We start from the raw sequence: 27423 nt of genomic DNA, 5'->3' as shown, positions 1-27423 counted from the left end.
TCGCTCAGCCAGTGAACGGGAACCGGTCTGTATGTGGGATCCGAACCCTCAGCGGGAGCGCAGCCGTGCTCCCAAGCGGCGCACTACAGCAGTGCACCACCGGGCTGGCCCCCAAATTATTTGGACTTTTTGTTCCAGCAAAAAATGGGAGCCGTGCTCCCAAGTGGCACACTGTAGCAGTGCACCACCGGGCTGGCCCCCAAATTATTTGGACTTTTTGTTCCAGCAAAAAATGGGTAAGGGGGATGGGGACCTGATGCTTTGGTTCCTCTGGTGCAAATTCCAGAGGCAGAATTTATGATGAAATGCACATAGAGAAGTCCAATTTGACCCCCAGTAAGAGGCTCAGCTGGACTTCCCTTCCAAACAGCATGAGCTGCAGAATGGCCCTTCCTCTCCCCCATAGCCTCTGACTCTGCAGCAGTGCTGCAGACGGTTGTCTCTGCACATAGTAGGTGTTCTCTGCCATGCTTGCTGAGTTGAATCCAGCTGTAGCTAGAGCTCTGGGGACGCTGAGCTGTGCAGTCATGCTCAGAACTCCCTCAGCCCCACGTGCCCACTTCCTCAGGCCAGTTCATATTTCCCCTCTGAAATTGTCATCAACACATCTCCAAAGCAGGAGCTTCCTGCAGACCCACAGCAATCTACACAGGCATGAGCAGTCTGCTCTGAAAGGCTCAGCTTCTCTTTCTGAAGATTTTTATCAGTATACCAAAATAAACAGAGCTCACCAGGTCCCTGATGTCTCAGGGTTGCATTTTAATGATGACTTCTTTCCGAGAAAACAGGCCAGCCCGGCTTCCTGGTAGACACCCACACTCATTTGAACAGAGCTGAACTCCGGGTGTTGGGGCCAGAGCATCCCAGAGTGTGACTGACCAGTTTGCAATCAGCACTTCATTAGAGGAACACCTTTTGTCCGCAGAACCAAGATTTTGGCTCCCAGGCCCTGGACAGGGATTAACATCTCCCGCCTACCCACAGCGTGATCTTTTTAGAACCTGCCTCTTGCCACGCTACTTATTGCTTCAAACTCGTCTTACCCCTCCTAGCTTCAGGATCAAGTTCAGATTCCTGAGCCTGACTCACAAGGACTGCCAGTCTGGCCCCTGCCTGCTCCTCAGCCTCACCTCCTCTCCCCCACTCCAGCCCAGCTTCCTGCATTTTCCACTGCAGCCGGATTCAACTGTTTGCCGTCGGTGGATGATGGATGCTGTCTTTCACCTCATCTCTGCCTTGATACCTTCCCTTCCTAAATAACATCTATTTCTGCTCCAGAATTAATCTTCACCCTCCTGTCCATCATCTGTGAAGCCTCCCATCAACCACCGTGGGCTGAAAGATATTCTCCTTTCTTTGCTGCCACAGCAGTTGGGTGGTGGTGCTGCACCTTGAACCCTGGCTGCTTCCCAGACGTCGAAGGCAGTGTCCCTAACCCTGCTGAGCCACCTCACCCAAGTTCAGGAAATCTGGCTGTGATGCTGATCACATGTGATGTCACCATGGGAGGGAGGACAGCCCCGCCCAGCACAGCCCTTGAGCTCAGGCAAGCAGCGTGTGTCCTCCTGGTCCCTAGGGGTGAGCACCAGCTCCTGCAATCCTTGCTGACAAACAGCGGTGGCCCAGCCAACACAGCCTTGTTGCCTTGATAGCTGCTGTCAGCACAGGACTCCCAGGATTAAGTGCTGCTTGGCCCTCACTCCTTTGGTCAAGGCTCCTCACCGTTCATGACATCACGTCTCCATCCACGCACCTGCACAGAGTGTGGAGGGAATAGCAGGGGCTTTGGTGCAGATGTGGCGTTAGATGCCAACATGGCAACGGCAAGTGTGGTCTCCAGACAGCTGCTAAACTATGGGGCTTCCACCTTCTAACTGGTCAAGCAGAGGCAGAGGCAGCATTCCCCACGAGCGGCTGTGAGGGTAGCATGAGAGAATATGGGGTGCCGCCAGTGGCTTTGGAAGATTTTTCTAGGAGTGAGGTTCCTGAAAGCTTCAAGCCCAAGGGGATATGCGTCTTGAAAGAGCAGCACCAACCCTGAGCAGTCCCACGATCCTGCCGCCTCGCCATAAACCGGAGCCGTTCATGGAAGATGAGCTCTCAGCTGCCAGGGCTGCAAGGTGGGGGTGGGAGAGCAGCAACAGCCAATAACTCGCAGGGACAACAGCCTTCTTCAAGCCTTTTCACCAGGATCTGAGGAGCCCTGTTTACACGGGTCCCCCCTGTGGTCTCTGCTGCTTAATATGCCTTTTGAAAATGATGCACAGTGGGATGTGTGCACATTTGTAATTACAAAGACCAAGCTGGTTTTTCACAATCTGTGCCTGCTAATGTCTCAGTCACAGGAAGAGAAATAGCAAAAAGTCCAACGTACCGCTTGTCGAGTGGGTTCACTAACACCGTTAGGTGGCACTTCCTCTTTACAGAGCACTTCTATTCCTCTCCATGGGGAAGGCAGACCCACAACTGCTAGCCCAGGGGGAAACCGAGACCCACCAAGAAGAAATGACTTGTCCAAGGGGGCGCAGCAGGTAAGAAGGGCAGGCAAGGCTGCGCCCCATTTCTCCTGATGGCAACTTCTGGCATAGAATGCAGGAAGTTTCCAGAACCAAGGCTGTTTCTCCTAGGAGAGGGCATTCTGCCATAAGAAAGAGCTCATCGGGAGCCACTGAGTGAAAACCCACATTCAGAGAAAGCCTTCCCAGTAACTGAGCTCCAGCCTGAGGCCTCCAGGAGCTGAGCCTCGGATGGAACGAGGGCGGGCTAAGATTTCAGCCAACGCTTTGAAACTGAGCCTGCGGTTGAAGTCAGGTCAACACATTCACAGGCGTTTTGGGCCCTATCGACGTCTGGCTGTGGGAAACCCACCCGAAAGCTGTTGAAATGCAGGGGCCAGTGCTGGTTTTGCAGAACAGTGGCTCTTTGAGTGGAAGGTGTTCGAGAATTAAGTTTCCTTAGTGTTCCCAGGGCTCAGACTTAAAGCCAAGGGGGGTTGGGGCCCCCAGTGCCTGATGGAGCTGCTGATAGGTCCCTGCTGGCTAAAGTGATGACATTGGCAAGAAACTGATCTTTCTGGAGAACAGAAACTCAAGAGCACTCAAGGGCAGAACACAAGGCAAGTTGTGTTACCTGTCACAAAGCCCCAGTTTTTGTGCCTTGGGGAGGGGCTGAGAGGGACCACTTGGTGTTGGGTATCAAGAGACCCACACAAGATCCCGAAGGAGGAAACTGCTGGACTGAGACCTCCTATCTTGTCTTGTCTCCTCCTTCTTCATACAGAATAGAATATGCTCAGGCTGGAGGCAGAGACCATGCAACACACTTCCTCGCTCAGTGTCACAGACAGGAAAACTGAGATCCTGTCGCGTCAGGAGACTTGCCCTGGGGCAACAGTGTCAGACATGGGACTCGGAACCAGGTCTCTGGATTCCCTGTCAACTGCTGGTCTGCACTGGCAAAAGAAACAAATAACAAAGCCTCTAGCCCTTTGTCACCGTGTGGCAGGCCACAGCCACAGCACACCTCCAATGGCCTCCTTCACCATCCTTTTGTGAGCCTGCTGAGTACTGTTCCCTTCTGTAAACTGACGCTCACACACCAATGTCAGGGCAGAGCAGGTTTCAGCCACTGAGTGACATTTATTTAAAAGCTAAGTTCGTTTGTACAGAGCAGAGCCTGCCTGGCTTGGCTCCCTCAGCACAAGTAGCCCCCACATCCCCTGCTAGTCAGTGCCTGGTGGAATGGCAAAGGCCAAGGACGTCCGATGTGAGTGTCACCTGTGCACAGCCAGAGGTTAACCCTGGGGGACAGCTGCTAACCTGGGCTCCAGCATCTCAGCTCTAAAAGTCAGCTCAGGTCCACCAGGTCTGGGACAGACACAAAAAGAGGTGATCCTGAAGTGCGGTGGTGTTTTAGTCACTTCAGGCTGCTGTAACTAATGTGCTGTCAACTGGATGGCTTATGAGTAGCAGGAATTTACTTCTCACAGCACTGGAGCTGGCATGAGGGTGCCAGTACGGTCAGGTTCTGGTAAGGGCCCTCTTCTGGGCTGCAGGTGGCCAACTTCTCATTGTGTCCTCACATGGCAGAAAAAAAAGAGTGAGAGCTCTCTCAGGGGTCCCTTTTATATAGGCACTAATCTCGTTCGTGAAGGCTCCACTCTCATGACCTAATTACCTCCCAAAGACTCCACGTTCTAATACCGGCACCACGCTCGTAACCAACTGAACTAACCAGCTAGCCCTCCACCTCCTAGTACCATCACACTGGAGGTTAGGGCTTCAGCGTATGAGTTTGGGAAGGACACAGACATTCAGTCCAAAACAGATGGTCCATAGGTAGGCTCTTGAGTTGGCCGAGGGTGGACATGAAGCTACTGAAGCTGCAGGGAATGCTTTATGCACATTTATGCATGCACATTTGTCTAGGAAGGGAGTCCCTAGCTTTCATTAGGGTTTCAATTCCGATCACTGGAAAGTTTAAGAAGCCATAATGTAGCTTCCAATGACATCATCCTGGACCTGTCTGTATCCTCTTCAGGTGCTTACAGTGTCCTGGTTCCACGTAGCCCTGTTTGAGCAGGAACACCCTCTTCTGACTTCAAAATCTTAAGTGTTAAGAGTCTTGGTCATGGCAACATGACTTGGGTTGCTGAAAACTCTGTGTCATTTTTTCTAGTGATTGTGTCCTTTCTGTAGCGCATCTTTCTCTTTTGTGCTATGTCAACGGGAACGAGGGGCTGCAGTGGAAATAGGAGGGCGCAGGGTTTCAGAAAGGAGGTTTAAGCTCTCTTTGGTACAAAAAAGCCTTTTGTCTTGAATTGCAACCTGAAAAACGGTCCGCCATTGGGAGTGCCATGACACTTTCTGTGTAATGTACACAAAACTCCCCTGGCAACTGGGACCTGGAAGAACCCGGGTAAGGCACAAGCCACAGATGTGCCTGGGAGGGGTAGGAGTAGGAACATCTTGTCCTCTCTCCAAGCCTCTTTCAGTTAAGAAAGGACTTACAATTTAAAAATAAAATAATAATTAGGTTGGAATCATTGAATACCTGATCTAAGAAGAACATTTCTCAACTGTGAAATGAGGCTTTGGATCTTACCCACAGAGATGATGTGAAAACCCAACGCTCTAACTCTCAGTCAGATGCCTGAAAAGCCTACTGAGAACTGTATCTCCTGTTCTTGTTGGGAAGGCCACCACTTGGGATTGGTGTCATGAAACCAATCATATAAATGAAATATGAAAACTCCCTATTTTCTTGGATGTATCTTGTTGTTACTTCTCCTAATTGGAGAGAAGAGCCCCAAATGCAACCCCTTTGTGTAAATGTCTCTCCCAATGAGCAGGGTAAAGATGTTTTTTCTAAAGATCTTGGTTGCAAAGAACCTTATTGTCATAGAGAATCAATACTTGGGAGTACCTGAAAGGCCACTTAGTCAAGTCTTCCCATTTTGTTGCAGAGGTTTCTGAGGCCTGGAGAGGAAGAGAGCCTCAAACAGATGAGCTGTATCCATCAGATTCTCCCTTTCAGAAAGTTGGAACAAGAGGCAAAGAGAAGTTTCCAGCTATGCTGGGTACTGGGGCTTGAATGTCACATAGCCTTGGGGACTTGGGTGGCAGGTGTTTCATTTCATTTTTAATTTTTTTTTCCAACATGAATAAACTGATGAGTAAGTCATTCTTCAGAGGGTGGGAAGTGGGACAGGTGAGCAGAGATGACACTTCTTGCCCTGGCTCCCCTGCAGTACTTTAAATCTCATGTTATTGGAGTGAACTGAGTTGATTTATTGAAATTTAAAAGAGCCCCTGGTGGCCAGCCACCAAAAAAACTTAAAAGATCAAAAAAATAAAAATAAAAGAGTCCTGATCAGAACAGGGGAATTCAGGTATGCACGGTAACTAGAGTGTAGGACCTGAGTTCCCTTTAAGCAGGGGGGCTCTGATCTCAGGAGTCTTAGGTTTCAGGGCCTATGGGAGCTACTCAGCCACAAGCTAAGGCACCTCATGTCAGTTCCACTGGAGATAAAGGTGGTGTCTGGGAAAGAGACTTTGAGCTCCTTTGCTACTCGCAAGATGGTCCATAGATCAGCAGCATAGGCATCACCTGGGAGCTTGTTAGAACTGGAGAACTTTGGCCCTGCCCAGACCCCCTGAGTCAGAATGTGCATTTTCACAATTCCCCGGTCATTCCTATGTACGTTAAGTTTGAAAAGCACCGGTCTATGAAATAGCATTTTTCAGACACTGGAGAAAAGGCTGTGAGTGGAGCCATGAGGACCTAGTAGTAAACTCCCTGCATGGCCATGCTCAGAGCAGCTGTTCTCTCATCTGAAAATGAAGGGGTTGGACCGGATGATCTTTATTCTCTACCCTCACAGGCATCTCTCCTATGAGATGAGAGGAAGGAGCCCCACTCAGCTGAAGATCAGAGAGCCTCTTGCTGTGTAAAACACTCCCTAATCAGCCTTATGTCAAATCCCCCTCCCCCCGACTAACCGCAGTGACAAGTCCCAGGAGTGCACCTTGTCAGGCTGTGAATAAAGTTCAGGCAGCTTGGTTAATTACCCTGACACCGACTAGAGTTAGCTACCCAGCAGCTCGGGAACTCGTCTTAATGATTATAGGGACACGCATGTTGCAGCTTCGGGCATAACCACCCCTTTCAGCCTACAGCCTGGTTTTGGAGCCTCGAACTCAAGCAGAGGGTTCCCAAGGGCCTCAGGGTCTAGGGAAGCATAAGGAGGTCCCCCTGGCCCATTTCAACAAGGGTGTGGGTCATTTTCCATATGTGTTGTAAGTGAAGCCTTGTAAGCCTAACAGCCAACTCAGTTTCTTTCCCTCATGCCTCTGCTTGGAACCTACCCATGGTGCCCCACTGCTGTCAAGAAAAGGCTATGCATGACGTGCCCTTCCTAATGCTCCAGACACATCGCCATTAATCCCTACCTCCAACCTGTGCCCTGGCTGCGGAGAGCTACACCCAGTTCCCCCCAGGAGCACAGGCTTTCTTCTCTTTATACACGTTGCTTCTGCTCAAAACACTCTTCTCTGCCCTTGACCATGATCTTTACTTGTTCTTCGGATTTTAGTGTCTATAATGTTTTCCCCAGGAAGTTTTCATGACCCCATATGCAGGTTGGGTACCAATATTTCATAGAGTCCTGTGCTACATCAATCATACTAGATATCACACTGTATTATAAGACAGTTTCCCCCACAAGACATTGAGCTCTGGGCTGCCAAGGACCATGCTTATGAGGACAGGGATTCTTTTCTGTGTCATTGACAACTGTATCCAGGGTGTCTAGAACATTGCCTGGGATGCAGAACACACTCGATAAATGTCTATTGAATGAATGAATGAGGAAATAAATCCCCCATGCTTAGTGCAGTGTCTGGTGTAAGAAGGTTCTCAGAGTGAATGAATGAGTGAATGAATGGAGGCCTTTCTGCTTTTGACAAAGTCTGGATAGTGAGAGCTATCATTAGGAGGGATTGCTTGACAGTTTGAGGCACAAAGGTGTCCAGAAGCCCAGTCCTCTCTGCAGAGGTCTAATACCAGATGAGGAGATGACTTGTCCTCTGGCTGTGGGACCTGGGGTAACAGGTGCAGAGAAAGGACTTTTGTAAGAGGATTCCTTTGAATGAATGACCAGAGAGAAGTGTGAGAGCACCTCTTCCTCTATCCAGAGCACACATCCCCTCTCTCCTGTGGGCCCAGACTTTCATTTGGACCAAGAGACAGAAAGGGAGAAGAGGTCTCTCTAGGCAGGGTCGTCAGAGAGGAGAAAACAATCTCAATTCCCACATCCAGTAAAGGCAGAGCTGAGATCGCAAGCCACCTCTGTATGGGTCTTAAGCCCACAGCTCTTTCTAAGCATCATGCTTTGTAAAAAGCTTGGGAGTTTTATTTACTTTTTAAAAGCAAATCCCATTTAAAATTATCTATTTCTTTACATGTGGTGGCAGCAGTGGGATAATAGTCCAATGTCCATAGCAAAAATCAGGGAGAAAAGAATTGGAGCATTTCTAGAAGACTCTCCTCTTTTGTAAGCCATTTGGATTCTGGTTGCTCAGCTATTCCCTTGGGGTGTAGGGTTAGAGAAAATGGGTTATATTTTATTTACTTTGTTAAAGAAGATTCCTCTCCCTCCTTCCATCCTTCACTCCCTCCCTCCCTATTTCCCTTCTTCCCTTCTTTTTTCGTCTCTAACAACCCATTAGCCTCAGCTGGTAGTTTCCCAAGGAGCTCTGTTGGAAGGTTCCCTCTCCTGTGACCAGCAGCACAGAGCAGAGGAGGCAGGATGCGGTGATGGCTGCACATCCGGGTCTGGAAGTCAGACACATCCGGGCTTAAGCCCAGCTTTACCACGTATGAGCCATTTGATGCCTGTCAAGTGACTTAATGTCTCTGAGTCTCTGTTTTCTCATCTATATATTGAGAATAATAACAGTATTAATCACTGGGGTTTTTCTGAAATAGTGAAATAAATACAAGCAAGGTATTTAGACTGGGACCACAAACCCTAGCTACAATTCTAAAATTAGAATGTTCATAACTCATTTGGCAGTAAAATTTGATGTCGCCTGAACTCACTTGGCAACAAAATCTGATGCGAACTGATGTAAAACTATTTAGAGCTATTATTGTGACTATTCATGTGTTTTGCTGTAAAAATAATGATGTCTTTGATTACAAGGTAATACCTCAGTACCCACTGAGGGAATTAGGTAACATACACTATATGTACCACGTCACCTTTCTAAATTCTAGAATGGTTTTGTTTCCAAAATACATATGACTCCAATGATTTCATACAAGGGATTATGGGACTGCTCAGTATTTATGCATCCTTTCTGCTTCTGGGATTTTCCCAAGGTCATACAGAGACTTGTCTGCATATGGAACTGTCCTCAGGTGTTATTCATTCCAAAACCATGCCCTCGACCGAAAATCTCTCTCCAACTAACTAACTTGAACTTCCTCTCATAGAAATCCATTTCTTTGGACTGTTCAGGCTCTTCAGTTATTGAGAGAACACTTGTAAAGATGAAAGCTAGTTAAGTGAGGGTTGAAAATGAGAGGAACTCATGAACCAGAACCAAAGCGAGGGATGGGACAGGACTTGGAATCATGGTGGTGGGAAGGTGACCCACTGAGTGATGTCCATGGTTTTGTACCCAGGTCCAGCTCTGGAAGTTAAATAGAACTTTGGCAGTTATGTAATTTTAAATATATAGGGTGGATGAAGCAAGAAAATTGTCCACATTCCTTTATTTCTCAGTTATCTTTTTTTTTCTCAAAAGAATGTGGAAGAGTTTTATAATAAAAGACAAATCTAATATAGTTAACGTAGGGTTAAAAGATTGAATGTTATTTACATAAAGCAAGGAGTAAGAAAAAGTTAAGGAAAGTTGCTACAGTTGAGTCAGAAACCTAGCTCTGAGCTTCCTAGCAGCCAAGGTAAAAAAGAAAACATGATGCTTATGTGTTTTCATAGCATGTGTTTTGGGTATCCACCATGCATAACAACCTGCTCCCAAATGAAGCAGCTTAAAACAATCATTTTACTTAGCTCATGATTTTTATTGGTTAACAATTTAGGGAGGGTCTGGCTGGAAAGTTCATCTCTGATACGTACTGCATCAGCTGAGGTGACTGGAACTGGAGGATCAGCTTCCAAGATGGATTCTTTAATCACGTCTGGTGCGTGACTGCTCCTTGTTTTTGTTTTTTTCTTTTTCTTTTGTTTTCTCTTTTCATCTTTATTATCATGACTGCTCCTTGGCTTCTGTCTTTCTTCATGCAGCATCTCATCCACTAGGGCCTGTTTGTAAGGTTTGGGCTTCTTACTGCTTGACAGTCTTTGGGTATTTGCCCTTCTTACATGAAAACTGGTTTCTCAGAGGCAGCAAGTAGGAGCCACAAGAACAGTTAAAGGCCATGCCCAGAACTTCCACCAGGTTCTCTGGGTCAAAGCAGCCAGAGAACCCACCCCTTTGGGTATTTGCCCTTCTTACATGAAAACTGGTTTCTCAGAGGCAGCAAGTAGGAGCCACAAGAACAATTAAAGGCCATGCCCAGAACTTCCACCAGGTTCTCTGGGTCAAAGCAGCCAGAGAACCCACCCAGATTCAAGGAGCAGGCGAAATAGACTCCACTTCCTGGCTGGGATAGAGGACAAGGTCATATTATGAAAGAGCAGGTGGAGTGGTAGACATTGTTGAAGCCATCTTAGGAAAAATAATCCGCCACAGCAAGACAGAAAGAAGCATGTACATTTGTCAGGAGAAAAGGCGTTTTTTTCTAGCACTGAACTTGTAAGATGAATTATGTGGGTTCTCTTAGAGACAGTCATTGCACAGTGACTGAAACAATGTCACCAGGAGCCAGTTTGCAGAAGATGCAGGATCAGCTCAGGATTTTATAGACTTAGTAATTCTGAAAACTGAAAACTTTATTTCCAAGAGCTCTGGTCCTCAGAACTGAGTTGTGGTTCTCCGAACCAGATGTTCCTTTTTAATCTATTGATGGCCATGTGACATAACATCTTAAGTGTGCTGGGCCCCAACCAGCTCTCTGGGAGCAATGTAGCCGTACATTTGGCCCCTGCCCTCCTGGCCTTCCATCTTGCAGGGAGGGCAACACATGTAGCAATACAAAGTAGAGGTATAGACCCGAGATGTGTCGGATGTGGTCAGAGAGCTGCCTACGTTAGACTCCTGTTAGACTTGAGATGTCTAGACACCTAGACACTCGTGTTTGTTAAAAATCCAGATGTCTGGCCCCATCTTTACTCTGCTGAACTAGCTTCTCTGGCAGCTGGCACCCACGGAACTCAGCTTTGAACACGCTCCCCAGGCGACTCTGAACATACCGCCCTAGAGAACTGCTTGTCTGGCCCATTGTGAAAGTTCAGAGCAAGATCACTACTAGTAACCAACACTAATTGAGGACTTCCTCTTGCTCAGGGACTGTTCTAGGTATTTCATATAACATTAGTTAACCTTCATAACAGCTCAGTGAAGCATTAATTCTCCATTTTTCAGATAAAAGATTGGAGACAGAAAGAGGTTCTAAAACTTGCCCAAGGTTACACAGTTGCTAAATGGTTGATGCCAGGACTCACTTTCAGGGGTCTGATCCAAAGCCCTCCTGATGGGTTCTTATGTCCTAGTGACCAGGGAAGGCTTCTAGGACCCCTTATTTAGTGTGAAGGTGCTACCAGCTTCCTGGGGCAGGAGACTGTCATCTTCCCCTAGACCTCTGTCCTGATACTGCTAAGGTAAATGTGGAAAAACTTAAGTCCATCAGATTTGCTAATGTGCTCTTTCTTGAAGGTATCAAAGACTAGGAGAACAGACACTGATCTCATATTTTGCAGCCGATGTCTGCTAGGTATGTGACCCTCAGGCCAGAGGTTTCACTTCACATAGCCACATCTGAGTCCCAGATGATGTGGTATGATAGCCCCATGCCTACTACTGTTTGTGGATTCATTGATTCAATGATTATTTCGTTCATTCAATTCATTCATTGAATAGCTTCTCTGTGTCTACTATTTGCACTCAATTCTCAGAGAAGTAAATGTTTAGAGTACCCATTTAATAACTTAAAAGCTGATTTTACCGATTTCATTTCACTGCGAGGCCTCCCAAAGGATTAACATGTTAGTGTGTGTCCTCTCTCTCACACCAACTCACATGCCCATGAAACCGCCTCCCGTTGTTTGAAGGGAAACCTAGAAGTCTATTACCCTAGAGCTTTTTAATTCAAATCGGCTGACATTCACTGGCTTTCTGCCCTGGGGCAAATCCTCCACCTTCAGTCCTACTTTGATCCTCTAGCCCAGGCTGCTTTCATTTTACAGTTGAAGTAACAAAGGTGAAAACAGATGACAACTATTTCTAGAGAGCTGGGTCCTTTGCCCCCAACTAGGCAGTGTGGTGAGACACCACGGAGCCCGCATCACAAGGGCTGGTGATGCTTTGGAGCTTTGAAGCTTTGGCAAACCAGAAGGTTCTTCTCTAGTCCAATATTCTAGCAGCAGATTTTCTTCAACAAAGCACAGAAACCCAACATTTACAGTGCAAGCCCCGGGGGCTGGTAAAGAGTGGAGTAGGGACCCTCACCCTCACAAGCAACCTCTTGGGTATTTTCCTGGAAGGGAGAGGGGTGGGACAATGAAGCTCCAATCCTGTCATCCTACGGGGGGGGGCGGGGGGAACATCTTATAGGTGGAGAAACATCCTACGGGTGGGGCAACTAAAGGGCAGTTCTTCATTCAGGGTCAGAGCAGGAGGGAAGGTGGAAGGGGGTGGGCCAAGGAGAAACAAAAGAAAACCCAGCAAAACAGAGCACAGAGCTGTGTTTCGCATGGGAGTGGCCCTCTGCTGAATCCCTGCTCCTAAGAGGCCTGCTCCAGCCTGGTCTAGCTTATTATTCCAGAGACTCATTCTCCCGGGCAAGGTCTCTGCACTGGGCCATGCCCTCTCCTTCTTGCCCTGCCACCCCTAGCTCCACCCTCCCCCCAACCCCCAGCAATTCTCCTCTCTTCCTGAATCACCAATACAGCAGCCAGAGCTTCACCCTGGCCTTCTGCCACTCAGCTGTTGGGGAACTGGGAAGCTGGGGACATGTTCCTGGGGGTCCCTAGATAGATGGCTTTGAGTTTTTACCAGCAGAAAGGAGGTAGCCAAGTCCAGATGAGAGGTCCCCCCCCACCCAAGCCCAGCAGTGCCCTGGTGGCTTCCCTCCCAGAGTCAGGTCTTCTAAGGACCGCTTAGCAAGTGTCCCAGCTTCCAGATTGAGGCTGGCTGTTCTTGGCTCAGGGAGATGTTTTTCAGCACAGAATGCTCAGTGCAGACATCTCTGCAGGGGGTGGGGGTGTGTGGGGGGGTGAGGGTAGACCTTATGAGAATTCAGAGTGCGACTCCTCCACTCTGCCCCCTCGGTGACTTTACATGTTCCTAGGACAGCTTTCAGAAAGCCTCCTGCCTGCTACTTGCACTCGGGTGTTAGGGGGAGCCGTGCGGGGACTATATGTGGAATTTGTTGAGATCAGGCAGAAGGAAGTGAAGACACCCTCTTCTGATCCGTGACATGTGAGAACATTCTCTTGACAGAAGCAGCTCCCAGTAATAGTAACAGCTCCCGGGCCTTCGACAGGCCGCAGCCATCACCTTCAGCACCCCGCGGAGCTCAGCAGCATCCCAGCAGCAGGAGGAGGCAGAGGCTGCCTGGCGAGGGGCTAAAGACAGACACGGAGAAAGGCAGAGCCAGGGAGATGCCGAGAGCAGAGACAGGGGCACGAGAGAGACAAAGAGAAACCGGGACAAGGAGAGACCAGGACAGTGAGCCGGGGGCCCCGGGAAGTCAGAGCAAAGAGGGCACAAATAGCACTGAAGACGGAGACAGGAGATGGACGTTCAGAGAGATTTAACACCTGCCTCGTCACCACCCCTGCAGGGCCCCCCTTAGGGCCTCCCGGAATCCAGCAGACTCGTCCCCTGCCTGGAACCCAGCAGCTGGCCCCGCTGGGGAGAAAAGGAGAGACGGTGCCTCATGCCAGGCCACCAGTGGCAAAAATTTCTGCACCACTGGAGTCTACAGAGGTTTTCGGGACACAGGCTCCCCTAGTCTATAGATCTGGGAAACCGCCTTCTCCTTGATGTCGCGATTTGGTGGCTTCTGGTGGTGATATTTTAAAAAGAACATATTTTTAAAAATAAAATCTCGCTCTCTCCTGTTTAAAAATAACCTTTCCCCACCCCTGCTACCTCATTACAAAAGAAAACAATGCAAGCTCATCATGCAGAACTTGGAAAATATGAAAAGATACGGGAAAAAATAAAACATGAATTGTAATCACATCACCTAATGATAACCACTGCTGGCAATTTGATGATTTTTCTTTTAGTCTTTTGTCAATGCATAGAACTATATAATTAGCAATAATATGCTACATGCATTTTATTAAATATTACTTGACATTGCTGCTTTTATTAATGTATATATTCTAATATCTGGACAAGGCATTCTTTATTGAGGTAATCTATAGTTGGATATTTAGGTTGCATTGAACTTTGCTACCGTGAATAACACTTAATACATATTGTTCCACCTACATCTCTGCCTGAGTTTCTGAGTTTCTGTCTTCAGGATATATTTAAAGAAGGAGACTTACTGCATCAAAGTCCATGAACATGTTTAAGGCACACACACACACACATATATATGACTATATAAATATATATACACGCACACACATAAACACACACATATATATATATTTTCAAAATATGCCACTTTCCTCCCAGGAAGATTATTCAATTAAACTTCTAGTGCAATTTAGAACCGATGCTGATCACAGAACATTTGATAGTTAATGACAGTCCTTTGCAGTTTCTAAGGTAGGTTGACATAGGTGGGAGACAGGTATAATTATCTCTGTTTTTCAAAGGAGGAAACTGAGGCTCAGAGATTAAGCGACTTGCCCAAGATCTTAAACTTAACTAAGTGGTCCTCTCTACTGGTTTCCCCGTTCTACTCACACCAGCAGCACCCAGGGTTAGGCCTTCATGGGCTATCGCTTGGAGTACCCTAGAACCACCTCGCCCATTGAGGCAGCCTCTAGTCACATGCGGCTATTTACATTTATTAAAATAAAATAAAATATTTAGATCCTTCTTCACCTTAACCATATTTCAAGTGTTTAAGAACTATAGGTGGCTACCATACTGGATAGTAAATATATAGAGAGAGCATTTCCATCACAGAAAATTCTATCGGACAGCATTGCCCAAGCAGTTTGGAACCCTAACTTCCGGTGTGGATCCCCCATTCCCCACCCCCTCCCCCCAACTCTCACTCATCCTATACACCACGGATGAATTACACCTCTTAAAAACACAAATTCGACCATATCAGTCACTAGTCCAAAACCTTTATTGATGCCCTCTTACCTGTTATCTGCCACATTAAGAATAAGCAAAAATATACAACTACCTTTGCTCTTAATCTCCATTTGCTTTTCTGAACATTTATTACACACCAGCTGTGTCTGGGTTAAGGCCCTATAAGCACAGAGGCAGACAAACCATGGACTCCAATGACCCCAAAGTTTTATGAGTTAAAATAGTACACACTCCTGGCCTCCTGCCCTGAATTATTTTTCTTTAAAGCACTTAAGCACTGCCAGCATTTATTTATTGTCTGTTGCCTTTAGTAGAATGTATGCCTCACGAGGGCAGTGGCTTTCTCTGCTTTGTTGACTTCTGTGTCCACAGAGCCTTCTGTAGCACCAGGCATTTGGTAGTTGCAAAACAAATATTTATGAAAAAATAACTATATTCCAGGATATTGAGCTTCCAATTCTTTCTGATGGGCTAGAAAAAATTGGAAGTGAAACAATGCTCCAGCACAAGAGTTTGTACCTTCAGCCTGTAATACTTGAAATCTGACCCATATCCCCTCCTAATACTCAAATGCCAGCATGTCACATTCCTGCAAACAACCACCATTCCCTTCACTCCAAGGATAGAGAAAAAGGATTATACAAGATAAATTTTATGGTAACTGGTTGGTCCTAAGAAGGTTCCCAGCTGGGACTATCTCCTATTTGAAGAGATAAATCAAGCACTCAATCCCAGCAAGATACACAGCAGGAAAGTTCAAAGAAAATATTCACCAGTCTGGGGTCAAAAGAAATGAAATAAGCAACTCTCTGCAATTCTCCCATAGTACTGATTTCTGGGAAGTTTTTTTTTTTAACAGTGAGCATTCAGTTCAAGTAATCAGAATCTTTTTTAGCTACCTGGGCACTTTTTGTTCTCACGGCAGTAGTGGGACAAGCAACTGTTTAAGAGACAGTACTGATTCAAGTAGCAGCAGGACTTCAAGTCTTCAAGTGCACCATAGAGAACCGCCAACCTCTGCCCTGTTTTCCTTCATCTTCACCTTTATTCAAAGTTTTCCTATTACATGGAAAACATTTTTGTTTCCTTCTGTCGGTTTTAAAAAAGCAATGGGAGAGCCCTTATCTTTTAATAGGAAAATTTAGTTCGTTTATTTTTAGTGTAACATTTTTACACAATTTTATTCTTTACAGTTGGCTTTATGTTTGCTGTTTATTTTGTTTCTTCTTTTTTCTTTTCCTTGATTTTTACTTTATTTTTCTATTCCAGTAATGGTTTCTTTCTGTCTCCCCACACTTACAATTAAGCACATGATTCTCTACTGTATGAAAACAAAATGCCAAATGTTTCCCCTACTGCTTTCACCCTCACTCCAATACTTTAAAATCCTTTAATTCCCCACTCTTCCTTCCTACAGATGAGAATTTTAAAAACCCTTTTATTTGCACCTTCTCTTTCATTGCCCCCCAAAGTCCTGGTTTTTCCTAAAATAATTTTACTATAATTCATTCCAGACTTTTATTAAGTTTTCCTCTAATATTGGGTCATTTCTATTTCAAGATCCTTATCATTTTCATTACACATTCCTAGAAATTCTATAATTCTATAATTACCCATTTAAACTTAAACTTTTTTTTTTTTTTTAGTTTCTCACAGTCTATGTTCGGGTTTCTTTTTTTCTTTTTTTTTTTTGGTCAGAATCCTTTCTTTATTACTGTCCTTAGATGTTGTTGTGGTTTTAAAATAAGCCCCCAAATTTTCTGATACTCCTTCCTTCATGAGGTGGAGCTTAATTTCCTCCCCTTGAGTGGGGGCCGGACTTGCTTCTGATGAGTACAGTGTAAAAGTAGAGTGGCCTCTGAGAGGAGGCCATTAAAAGCGTGTGGCTTGCTCGCTGTCTCTTTTGGGTCACTAGCTATGGAGGAAACCAGTTGTCATATTGTGAGGATGCTCAAGCAGCCCTATGGAGACACTCTATGGAGAGCTGCCTTCTGCCAGCAGCCACGGGAGTGAGTCACGTTAGAAGCAGATCTCTTAGTCTCACTCAGGTCTTCAGATGACTGCAGCTGGCAGATTGCCAGGCCCCCTGCTGAGGCATCCAGAGGAAGCCTTTTTGTCTTCCCACTATCTCCTCAGCCACAGGAAGGGTAAGGACCTGTCTCATCTGTTCAGCTCCCCTGCAACTCACCGGGGGCCAGGAAGAGCAGCAGGTTCTCTCGGGAACACTCAGGTTGGCCTGTGAGCTCCTTCTACCGGGATCTTCAGGGCTGAAGTCTCTCCAGGATCCTCTGTTGTTCTCATCTCCTCCTTGATGCTCTCAGATGCTAAAGCCCAACGCTTGCCTGGATCAGAGAGGACATGAGATTCTGTGCTCCTTGTCAGATGTTGGAAATTTGCTCACAATGTGAAGATCTTGCTGCTCACTGACCCCCAAACTCACTAGCTCTGGAGGAGTGGTGCTTGCCTGGATCAGAGAGGACATGAGATTCTGTGCTCCTTGTCAGATGTTGGAAATTTTCTCACAATGTGAAGATCTTGCTGCTCACTGACCCCCAAACTCACTAGCTCTGGAGGAGTGGTGATTGAATTCCATGGGGAGGAAAGCCATTTTCTTTCCAGAGTGCCACCTGTCTAATGACATAACTCTTGATTCCTCATGAGCAGTTTCTTCCCATCCTCCAAATGCTCGGCTCGTTGTATCTGACACAGTTTACCTTGACAAAGATTCTGTAGGTTGGCGGCCTCTCCCACCACACTGTGAGCACCTGAGGCTGGTGACCTCACTTCACTCTCCTCTGTTCTCCCAGCGCCTAAACAGTGCCTGGAGCAGCAGGAATGCTCACCAGAGATGAGTGAAGTAGAGTCATCTTTTTTCCCCTGGTGGCTTGATTAAAGCACTGTTCTTCCCCTTTCATAGAGAAGGATACTGATGTGCCTACCTAGGGTCCCAAAGATTTATGCACTTGCAGCAGCTGGAAGTTAGAGTATTTGCCTCAGGGACTTGCAGAGGGTGTAAGGAGTGATCCACTGCACTGGAGAAGAGGGGTCAAGTTTTAGTCTTGTGCAATCCATATTGGTTCTAACCCACCTCTACGAGTCTGTCTAGAAGATTATTTTAGTAAACCTAAGACAGTCAGCTTGGACCCTAGGCCTTCCATGGAAGGCCTCCAGTGTTGCCTTGTGCTGGGAACGGTGAGCATTAGTCTGGCCAATGTTTCTCCAGGGGTGTTCTGGGGAGCATCATTCCCATGAGCTACTGTGTGAAAAAAGGACAAATATGTTTAGAAAACCTGCCAAACTATGTCATCAAGTACACTTGAATATTACATAAACAAACATAAAGCAGAAAACTAGTAACAAAAACTATTTAAATTTATTGAACCCAAATTTCTCAAACATACTTGACCATGGATCTCACCCCCCTTGGTGGTGTGTAATGCCTATCAGCAACCTGTGGGAGTGTTTTCTGTGGGCGATACTCCGGGGAAGCCTGGGATCCTGGAGCTCTGCAGGACCTGGGTTCACACAGAGGCCAGTTTCCATTTAACTCTGAGGCAATAAGGCCCTGAGCTCTCAAAGTGTAGTCCCTGGACCAGCACTACCTGTGACTTTTTTGAAAATGAAAATTCTCAGGTCTCACTCAGCCCTAGTGAACTGGAAACTCGGGATGGTGGCCAGCAGGCTGCATTTTAACATCCCACAGGAGGTTCTGATTTGCCTTTAAGTTTGAGAACCACTGGCCTAGGGGTTGAGAAATAAACTCCAGCCACATTGTCTAGATTTAAGTTCCACCTCTGCTGCTTAGTACCTTTGTGATGTTAGGAAAGTTTCTTAAGTTCTCTGTGTGAATAGTACCCATCCTGTGGGGTTGGTATAAGCATTGAGTGAATTAAAATATGCGAAGCACTTGGAGTAGTCCTTGTGTGTGCTAATTGCCCTTAAGTATTCACTAGTATTGCCACTATTGAGTCGTTCCTCTGAATTTCTACTAAAAGGGACAGTGGTGCATTACTGAGACCTACTATGTGACGGGAACTGAGCTAAGGGTGAGCAGGAGTGGGGCAGTGAGCTGGAATCCTAAAATCCTGACATGTGATTGTTTACCTTATGGAACACAAGGCATTCCCATGCCAGGAGATGTCTTGCACTGTGACGTTCCAGGAAACACCTTTCCATTACCATTCACTGTTGTTAATTAGGAACCACTGGACTTGTGAAATGAGGAACTCAGAAAAAGTCAGATTGTTTCTCGCTGAATTTTCTGCTTTGATTCCTGGTAGCGAATGAAATCCCAGATTCAGCATCCACGAATGTCCTTTGCCTCCACACATGTGGCTGTCTTCCAGGCACTTGGGGGAGAATCTCATTTCAATCTGTGTCATACAAATCTGATGACAGAGTAGCCTCAGTAATTTGACAAAGGTTGCTCTGTGGCAGGGTCAGGATGCGAACCCAAGGCCTCACACCCTCTGCCTCGTGCCCACCCTGCGGCACCGTAGTAGGCTCCATCTGGAGGACCCTCAGAGAGAGAGCATCAGGCCCAGCCAGGCCCAACCGGCTCCATTTACAGAGAGAAGAGTGATGTCAAACAGGGCCTGCAGCTGGCTTCAGGTGGCATGGCCTTGGGGTGGCCGAGCTGCAGCTGAGGTCTGCAGCTCTCATTTCAGGGCCCTCTACTTCGAGGTGTGGGTGAGCCGCACCCTGACTCCCTGTGCTGCTAGGTGGAGTATGTGGGTTGGTTCTTAAGGGTCTTTGCATTCTTTTCTTCCAAGCATCAGGCCGTCGCTGGTGGTGGGTGGGTGTAGATCTGTTGTCCGTGGCTCTGTCCCACCCCAGAGGTTCCCATCTGGAACACACTTGGCTGGCGATCTGCAGGAAGCTCTGGAAAAGCCAAACAAGAGGTAACTAGAATGTGCCACAGGGGACCCATTAGCTTCCTGGAGCCTCACGGAGCATTCCCGGGAGGGATGATTGCTGGGAGTGTGTGATCAGCGGCAGGCACCGTCACAGGCAGCTGTGGCATATTAATATTCCAGATAAATGGCTTTTGGCTCAGGCAAAAGATCCTGCTTGGGAGCGGGTTTTTCTCTGAAGCTCCTAAGAGGGGCAGCTTGCAGTAAAAAGCAAAGGAAAAAGGCAGCTTTGCAAAATGATTTCCACTTGAAACCCTCTGCTCCAATCCATCTCTGTTTGTTTTGTTCCTCTGCCTCTCCTGATTCATGGCAGGCTCACAAGAAAGGAGAGAGCTCGGCTGGGCACATCCTCAGGGAAGAAGACTGTCAACAATTAGCTGGGACACTGAAGCGGCAGTGCCAGCTAGAGGCAGTCTGCTCAGCCCATCAGCTTCAGCGCCTCGCCGCCCTGCCATTTCCCAGCTGTGTGACCTTGGGTGGATTACTCAAACTTGCTGGGCCTCTGTTTTCACGACTGTTAAATGGGGAGGATAAAACCTTCCCTATAGGGCGGTTAAGGATTAACTGCAGCCAGGTGTGTACGGTGCTGAGTACATGCCTGTGGGTAGTTGAGGGGAGGTGCCGTTATTACAAAGGGGAGGATCAAAGCAAATGGAGTCACCATTTGTGTTCTGAGCAGGGTTGGTGATATTAACTTCTTCCCAGTGACCTGTGCACTGGCTGCTGAGGTCCCTTCTCCTTGTGCTGGGGCCCTGGGAATGTGTCTAGATATTTCAAGCTTAGGGAAACTCCATCCATTCAAATCTGATTTTATAGGTGGGGAAACTGAGAGACGTAAAGAATGACTTGCTCAAGCCTGCGTGGCAGATTAGATGCCGGAGGGGACCAAAGCCTTGCTTTTTCTCCATCTTCCTGAGCATGTAAGATACATTCTCAGAAGGAGCCTTATCACTCAAGGCCTTTCTCTCTTTCCCTCAAAGACTGCACTTAGACAGGGCTGTGTTTGTTATTGCAGGTCTACCACCAGGGGACAGGGCCAGGCCAGACTGTCAGAGGGGGGGTATGGTGTAGACATTCCCAGACCTCAGCTGCACCAGGATTGCCTGGGGAGCTGTTCAGAAACAAGGTGCACCCTCAGGGTCGCCAGTGGGCAGGTGTGAGCTGGGGTCCAGGCGTGTGAGTGTCTACAGTGCTCCCTGATAGCTCTGTACAGGAACATGCTGGGGGCCTCCTTGCCTGGGGGGACTTCATCCCCCATCATGGGAAGAGGCATTGTGCACTGATCCTTGCGTGATCCTGAGCAAGTTACTTTGAGTCTCAATGCTGGGGGCCTCCTTGCCTGGGGGGACTTCATCCCCCACCATGGGAAGAGGCATTGTGCACTGATCCTTGCGTGATCCTGAGCAAGTTACTTTGAGTCTCAGTTTCCTCATCTGTAAAAGGGAGGGCAAGTACTCCAATATGCAGGCATACTGTGGGATCCAAACAGAAAAAAATAGGGCAGCGTGTCTACTCCAGTGCCTTTTTCATAGGAGATGTTCAGGTGAGCGCAGGTGTGCTCAGCGCAGCACCCAGCTCAGCGCGTCCCATGGAGGGACACCACCACATCTCCCGTGGAGGCCAGCCGCGGGCCTCAGTGCAGATCCAGGATTCAACCGGGCCTCCAGCAGGGCTGGCCAGGGCCTTGGGCTGTGGGATGTAGGGCATGATAAACATACACAGCAATGACAATAGGGCATATTTGTGTGCTAACCACCAGCCACATGTTACCCGGGGCCTCTGTCCAGTCGCTTCTTCTTCACCTGGGATATAGCAGGCAGCCCCACTGGACAGTGGCAGGCAGCAGTACAGTGCCCAGTTCCTCTAGCCCTGGGGGCTCCCACCTCCGGGTGTGGAGCGAAAGCCTGGCCCAGCACTCTAGAGGATGCTCCCCAAGGTGGCAGCCAGCCTCTCGGGCTCAGCACTGGGCCAGGCTTGCACAGGCAAGCGTCGCACCCTCGTGCCCTCCAGCCGCAGGTGCATTCATCACCAGCAGAGGATCCTGCTCCCTACCTGGGCCCCTCCTAGGACCGTCAGGAGGATCCCAGGAGAATGAGAATGTGACAGTCCTTGGGAAACGCCAAAGCCATTTTCAATGTGAGGAAGAAGATGATGACATAGGAGGAGGGGAGGAGAGAGCCGCACTGCCCCGAGTCCAAAATGATCATTATGCAAAGCCCGGTGCCGAGCTCTTCCAGGCTCCCAGCATGTCCGAGGCCAGCAACACGATCCATTCCCCAGCAATAGCTAGTCCTCCCCTGCAAACACACAGTGCTGCCAACACCCTTCCCCTTGGGGATGGTCCACTGCCTCGGGCACCTGAACACCACTGCTTCTCAGCCATGGGGGGCCACCGTGCACCCTGAGAATCTCTCACTATGACCAGGCAGAGCCCAAGAGGCATGACCTGGCTCCTGAAGGTGGAAGGCCACCAGCCCTAGAGCTCACACTCATTTCCAAGAGACCTGGAAGAAACACCAAAGGGGCTGAGCCTCCTGAAACTATCAGGTGGAAGGAGCCACAAAAGGACTAAAGAAAGGTCAGGCAAGAGCATGTGCTGCCCCTAATGCCACGTGGTTTTTCATGGCTTCACCCCTGAGATCATATCACTGTGCCTCTGAACTTGACAGATATAGTTCATTCTAAGTCTGTGATCCTCAGGTGTTCAGTCCCAACACCCATCTGCTACTTACCATCATCTGGAGCACCTCAGGAAGCAGACGTCACCTCCTTGGTGGTCTCCCTTGGCAGCCGTCCCGTCTCCCTGTGGCTCTGGCTGTGTTAGAAAGTTGTTTCCCAGGCCGACTGGTTAGCTCATGCAGTAGAGTGTGGTGATGATAACACCAAATTCGAGGGTTCAGATCCCTGTACAAGCCAGCTACCAAAAAACAAAAGTCAGAAAGTTGTTTCTCATGTAAGCTAAAATCTCTGCCTCCCTCAGGACACATCTGCTCTCCTTGCCCCACAACCACCCTTCAGAGATCTTGGAGGTGAAGTCCTCCCCCTCTGTGAGTCCTCATGAGACATGGGCTGACCGGAGACTCCGTCAGACTCCTAGGGAGCATAAGGCAAACTATTTTTCACCCTTTTTCCATAGACCTCTCCCATCTCTTGGCCAATGAAGACAGGTCTGATGCTGTTATCCCCGTTTTACTGATGAAACAGTGAAGCACAGAGCAGGTAACTGACCATCAAAGGCCACCTGGCCGACGAGTTGAAGAAGCTGCACTGAGACTCAGGTCATCCTCCCCCAAGTTTGGGGTCCTCTGGTACACAATGTGTGGGGCTCACAGTCTGAACTGCAGGGGACTCTGGGGTGTCCCACGGCCCTTCAGGGAACTTGGCCCCATCACACCTTCTCCAGCCAGCAAGCAGCCCTCTCCCCTGTGTGACCTTTGGAGAAGGGTACATTTTAATCTTTCAAATAGGGCCAGACAGCCAAGGCTGCTGGCTTTCCTCCAGCAATTCTTGGGGCTGCTTCAAGCAGAAATGTCTGGAAACGTGGAGTTCATGAGCAAATGGCTTCATGGAAGAGCCTGTTAAAATTTCCTCTGCTGGAGACTGGAGGAGACAGAGCCAAAGCCAGTGGGCCCCCCGCCTCCCCCACATACCCCTGGGCCTCGTTCCCCTTCTGTTCCAGCCCAGCCCTGGAAAACCCACACCCTGTCTAAACACCAGCACCACGCAGACCCAAGCAGAGGCCAGATGTGTTAGATTATATTATTGTTTAAAATGTTTGCTGGTCTTTTCTGTGGAAGAGTTTTCCTCCTTACCCCATTAGGCTTGGCCATTTGATTTGATTTAGCCAATGAAGTGTGCGTGGAAGTGAAATGTGCTACTTCTGAACAGAAGCCTTAAGAACTATTGAGTTCTACTCTGTTTTCCTCGGCTACGAGACTAGCAATGCCCCAGACAGAGCTTGCTCTCTCAGCCTGATAAGAAGCCTGGAATGAAGATGGCATGGAACACAGCTGCAGATGACTGAAAAGGATACCTCATAAGAGTGAGAAATAAGCCTTTGTTGCCGTGGGTCACTGAGAGTCGGGAGTTGTTTGTTACCGCAGCATAACTGAGACTACACTGACTGATATACCAGACATGGCAGGAGGTGGTGTGTGGTCAAGACAGGTGGGCCCTGGGGTCCCTCCAGATCAAATCTCCTGTGACGTATGAGAAGAAAGATAACATATCTGCAGGTAAACTCACAGGTAGGGAGCTTATTCCCCACCCTCCCTTAGCAGACTTTGCTGACTTAAAATAGGGAAGGCGGAGTTAGCATTTGCCCCAATTTCTCTACATTTCCTCCAGCCGTAAAGCTTGCTTGGGGCCTCTGATAGGGATGATATGAGGCCCAATTTTTACTCAAATATGGATTTTTTTTTTCTTAGAAGAAAATTGATTTTTTTTTTCTTAGAAGAAGAACACCATGTGCTCCTCAAATAAGAACGGAAAACAGCTCTGGAATTGATTCCTGAGTAATTTAATCACTTTTTGTCCAGATGATCCAAAGCTGGCTCAAGGACTATCTACATATTGACTCACACACTGAATTTCCAGCAACATCCAAAGACAGAGGGACATGGAGCTTCATCGCTACCCTTTCCTACCCCTCTCTCCTAAGAGAAGCATTAGGTAGTGAACAGCTTCTGGACCCGACCACCTTCCAAATCATCCCAGACAATGGGGTGAGAGGACCATGGCAACCCATGTCACACCTTTGAGTATAGGAGGAAAACTGATACTCAGAAAAGACATATACCAAGAAGATCTTAAAGTGTTGGAGAGCTTTCTATCTTAGAAAGTATGTTCATATCTCTTTTAATGATTTCCCTCATCTATGTAAGAGAGAACAATTCTCTGGAGGTCAGGAGGCTGGAGTCTGAGTCCTGCCTCCCAGTTGCAGAGAGCAAGTCATGTCACATCTTAGAGTCTCAGTTTTACTAATGGAAGAGTGGTTTCTGTCATTCATTTACTCGTTCATTCACTCAGTAACCACTTTGTAAATACCTGCTACCTACTAGACACAGTATGTAGATGAGTAAAACTAATAAAAGGAGAAATAGGGTGTGGTAGTATCGAAGAATGACCCCAGATTCTTTCCATCTCTGAATGTACACCTTTCACATCAAGAGGTGGAGCGTATCTGGGCTTAGCCATGTGGCTTTCTTTGGTCAATGGGATGATAGTAGATGTGACATAGCATAAACTTGAAAAGCACTTGCTCATTGGGGCTTCCTTCCCTTACTGTGCTTGGATCCCTGAGATGACCATGTGAATAAGCCCAGGCTATCCTGCTGGGGGATGAGATTTACATGGTCCAACTATTCCCAAGACTCATGCTGACAGCCTGCAACCACCAGCATGTATGAGGCATCCCCAGACCATCCAGATGCCAGCCTGCCCACCGACTCACCACAGATGCATGAGAGAGCCCAGAAGAGATCAGCTAAACCAGAAAAAAAAAACAACACCCAGTTGACCCACAGAATTGTGAGCTAGAAAATGGTTTGTTATTTTAAGCCTCTAATTTTGGTGGTGATTTGTTACACAGCAAAAGCTAACTAATATAGAAAGGACATTCACTGAGCACGTTTTTATGGTAGGTACTTATAGGGAAAATATAAGAAAATGGTCAGGGCTCCCTTGGATGTTCAGAATCTTGCTGAGCATTTGATGTAAATATGTAGCTGTACATATGTGCCCAGGTGTTCCTTGGGTGTTGTCTGTGGATGCATGTGGGCACCCAGGCGTTCCTGGGTTGTCTGACTCATACCAGGTGTCCTGTTTTATTGGACTTAAGTATAAAGGATGAGTGGCTCTGATCCACAGTGCCCCCCACCCCTGGAATGCCCCAGTGTGGGGTGGGGGGGTGTCACGGTGAGGCTGATACTGCTGCTGGAGGCTGTTTCTGCCAGGGCCCCAGGACCCTCCACTGCTGCTGCTGGAGGCTGCTATAAGCTGCTGCTGCTGAGGAAACTGAGGACTGAGCTCATGTCATCTGCCAATGGCTCCTAGGATCCTTCCCAATTCCCTAGCTCATGCACCTGCATGTGAGTGGTCTGGTGACCCAGCTTGGCATGTGAGGGGTCTATGATCCAGTCTGTACAATGGGTTTGAAGGGTCTGTGGGCCCCCTAGCCCTAGCAATACAATTGGCTACGTCGGCAGGATTCGAACAATTAGCCTAGCCCTACAGTACTATACAAGGCCCTTTATACAGACTTCCTAATTACATCTTTACTACTACTCCATGAAGCAGACAGTATGCTCCCCACATTACAGCTGAGGCAAGTGAGGCTGAGAGAAGTTAATCCATGGGTTGGTTCAGAAAAGTGGTAGAGCCAGGAATGGAACCTGAAGCTAAGATGGTCTTAACCTGCCAAGGAGAGGCTGGCAGGATTAGGGTTTGTGCAGTAGGATCCGAGTGGGCTCTGTCCTTTGCAGGCTCAGAATCCTTGTCTGCAGGCTGCACGACCCACCTCAGCTGCTTCACTCCTGGTGCCCTGCGGAAGCTGCATGCTGCACGGGGAAGGCATGTGCTGAGTCCAGAAAGCCTTAAAGAAGATGGGGTCATGATGAAAGGTATGAAGAGAAGGGGTCAAGGCAGTGCTTTACAGCTGAAATGCCTCATAAGACCAGCTTATGGGAGCCTGCTTCTAAATGATCAATTCCAATCTCATTATGACCACAGCTGCCATTAACTCAGGAGCTAATTGCTATTAGCTTACAGAAACTCAGGAGGGTTTAGCTGCAAAAATTCCATGACACGGAGCCATCTCACTGCTTAAATGGCCACATTCCTGTTATTAATTCCATTTGACTATTAGCTTATTACTGTTAAGTTATTATAACTTTGTATAAAGTCCTTGAACCGGATGCATGTCCTCCACGTGCATTTCATTACGGGGAGCAGAGTGCACCCAGAGGTTCAATATTTTAATTTTCACTTTTCTTTAAGGTATAGGCTTATTAAAAAGCATCAGGAAGGTTCTTGATTTGCAAGACGACTCTGTAAGCAAGGCCCTAACAAAAACCAGACTTTGCTCAGCATTTCGATGCAATTAAGGTCTTGGCAAGTGTACAGTGAGTCTGAGCAACCACAAAGCTTAACACTGGAAGGGCCCTCGGAGACTCCAGTTCATTCTTGTGTTATAGTTGGGGACACTGAGGATAGTAGAGGAGGCAGGACTTAGGTAAGCATATGATATGTCAGCATCAGGCAGATGGCATTATCTGCAACAGCTAGGTCTCTGTTTTAGATAAATTAAAAGTCTGCTGAAGATCCCAAGTATGCAAGATTCTGCTAGACAATTAGAGCAGGGTCCCCGATCTTCTCTGCAGAAAATACCTATGTGCTAAGAAACCAGCCAAGATGCAATCAGTCACTCCTTTTCAGTACAGAGCCAGCTGGATGGAGAGTTACACAACCGCGTACAAAATTAGACATATTTAACGGGTGACGACAAGGTTCTCTCTGTCTACGTTCAGAAGCCTCCCTTAACGAGATCCAGTCAGTTTGTTAAGAAACTAGGAGAGTGTGCAATTACCAAG

At 47.6% G+C, this 27423-nt stretch overlaps 1 protein-coding gene across 1 annotated transcript in view; it reads left to right on the top strand.

Annotated features, from left to right (window-relative positions):
* The window catches only part of LOC103586954, a 151748-nt gene that overhangs the window by 120315 nt on the left and 4010 nt on the right, over nucleotides 1-27423 (top strand). Inside the window, 3 exon segments of the mRNA XM_008568311.1 lie at nucleotides 11055-11145; nucleotides 11148-11160; nucleotides 11224-11345. Of these exon segments, the coding sequence (XP_008566533.1) occupies nucleotides 11055-11145; nucleotides 11148-11160; nucleotides 11224-11345 (226 nt within the window).

Source organism: Galeopterus variegatus, unplaced genomic scaffold, assembly GCF_000696425.1.
Source record: "Galeopterus variegatus unplaced genomic scaffold, G_variegatus-3.0.2 Scaffold397, whole genome shotgun sequence".
In the NCBI taxonomy this organism is placed as follows: Eukaryota; Metazoa; Chordata; class Mammalia; order Dermoptera; family Cynocephalidae; genus Galeopterus; species Galeopterus variegatus.
This window is presented reverse-complemented; position numbering and strand designations above follow the sequence as displayed.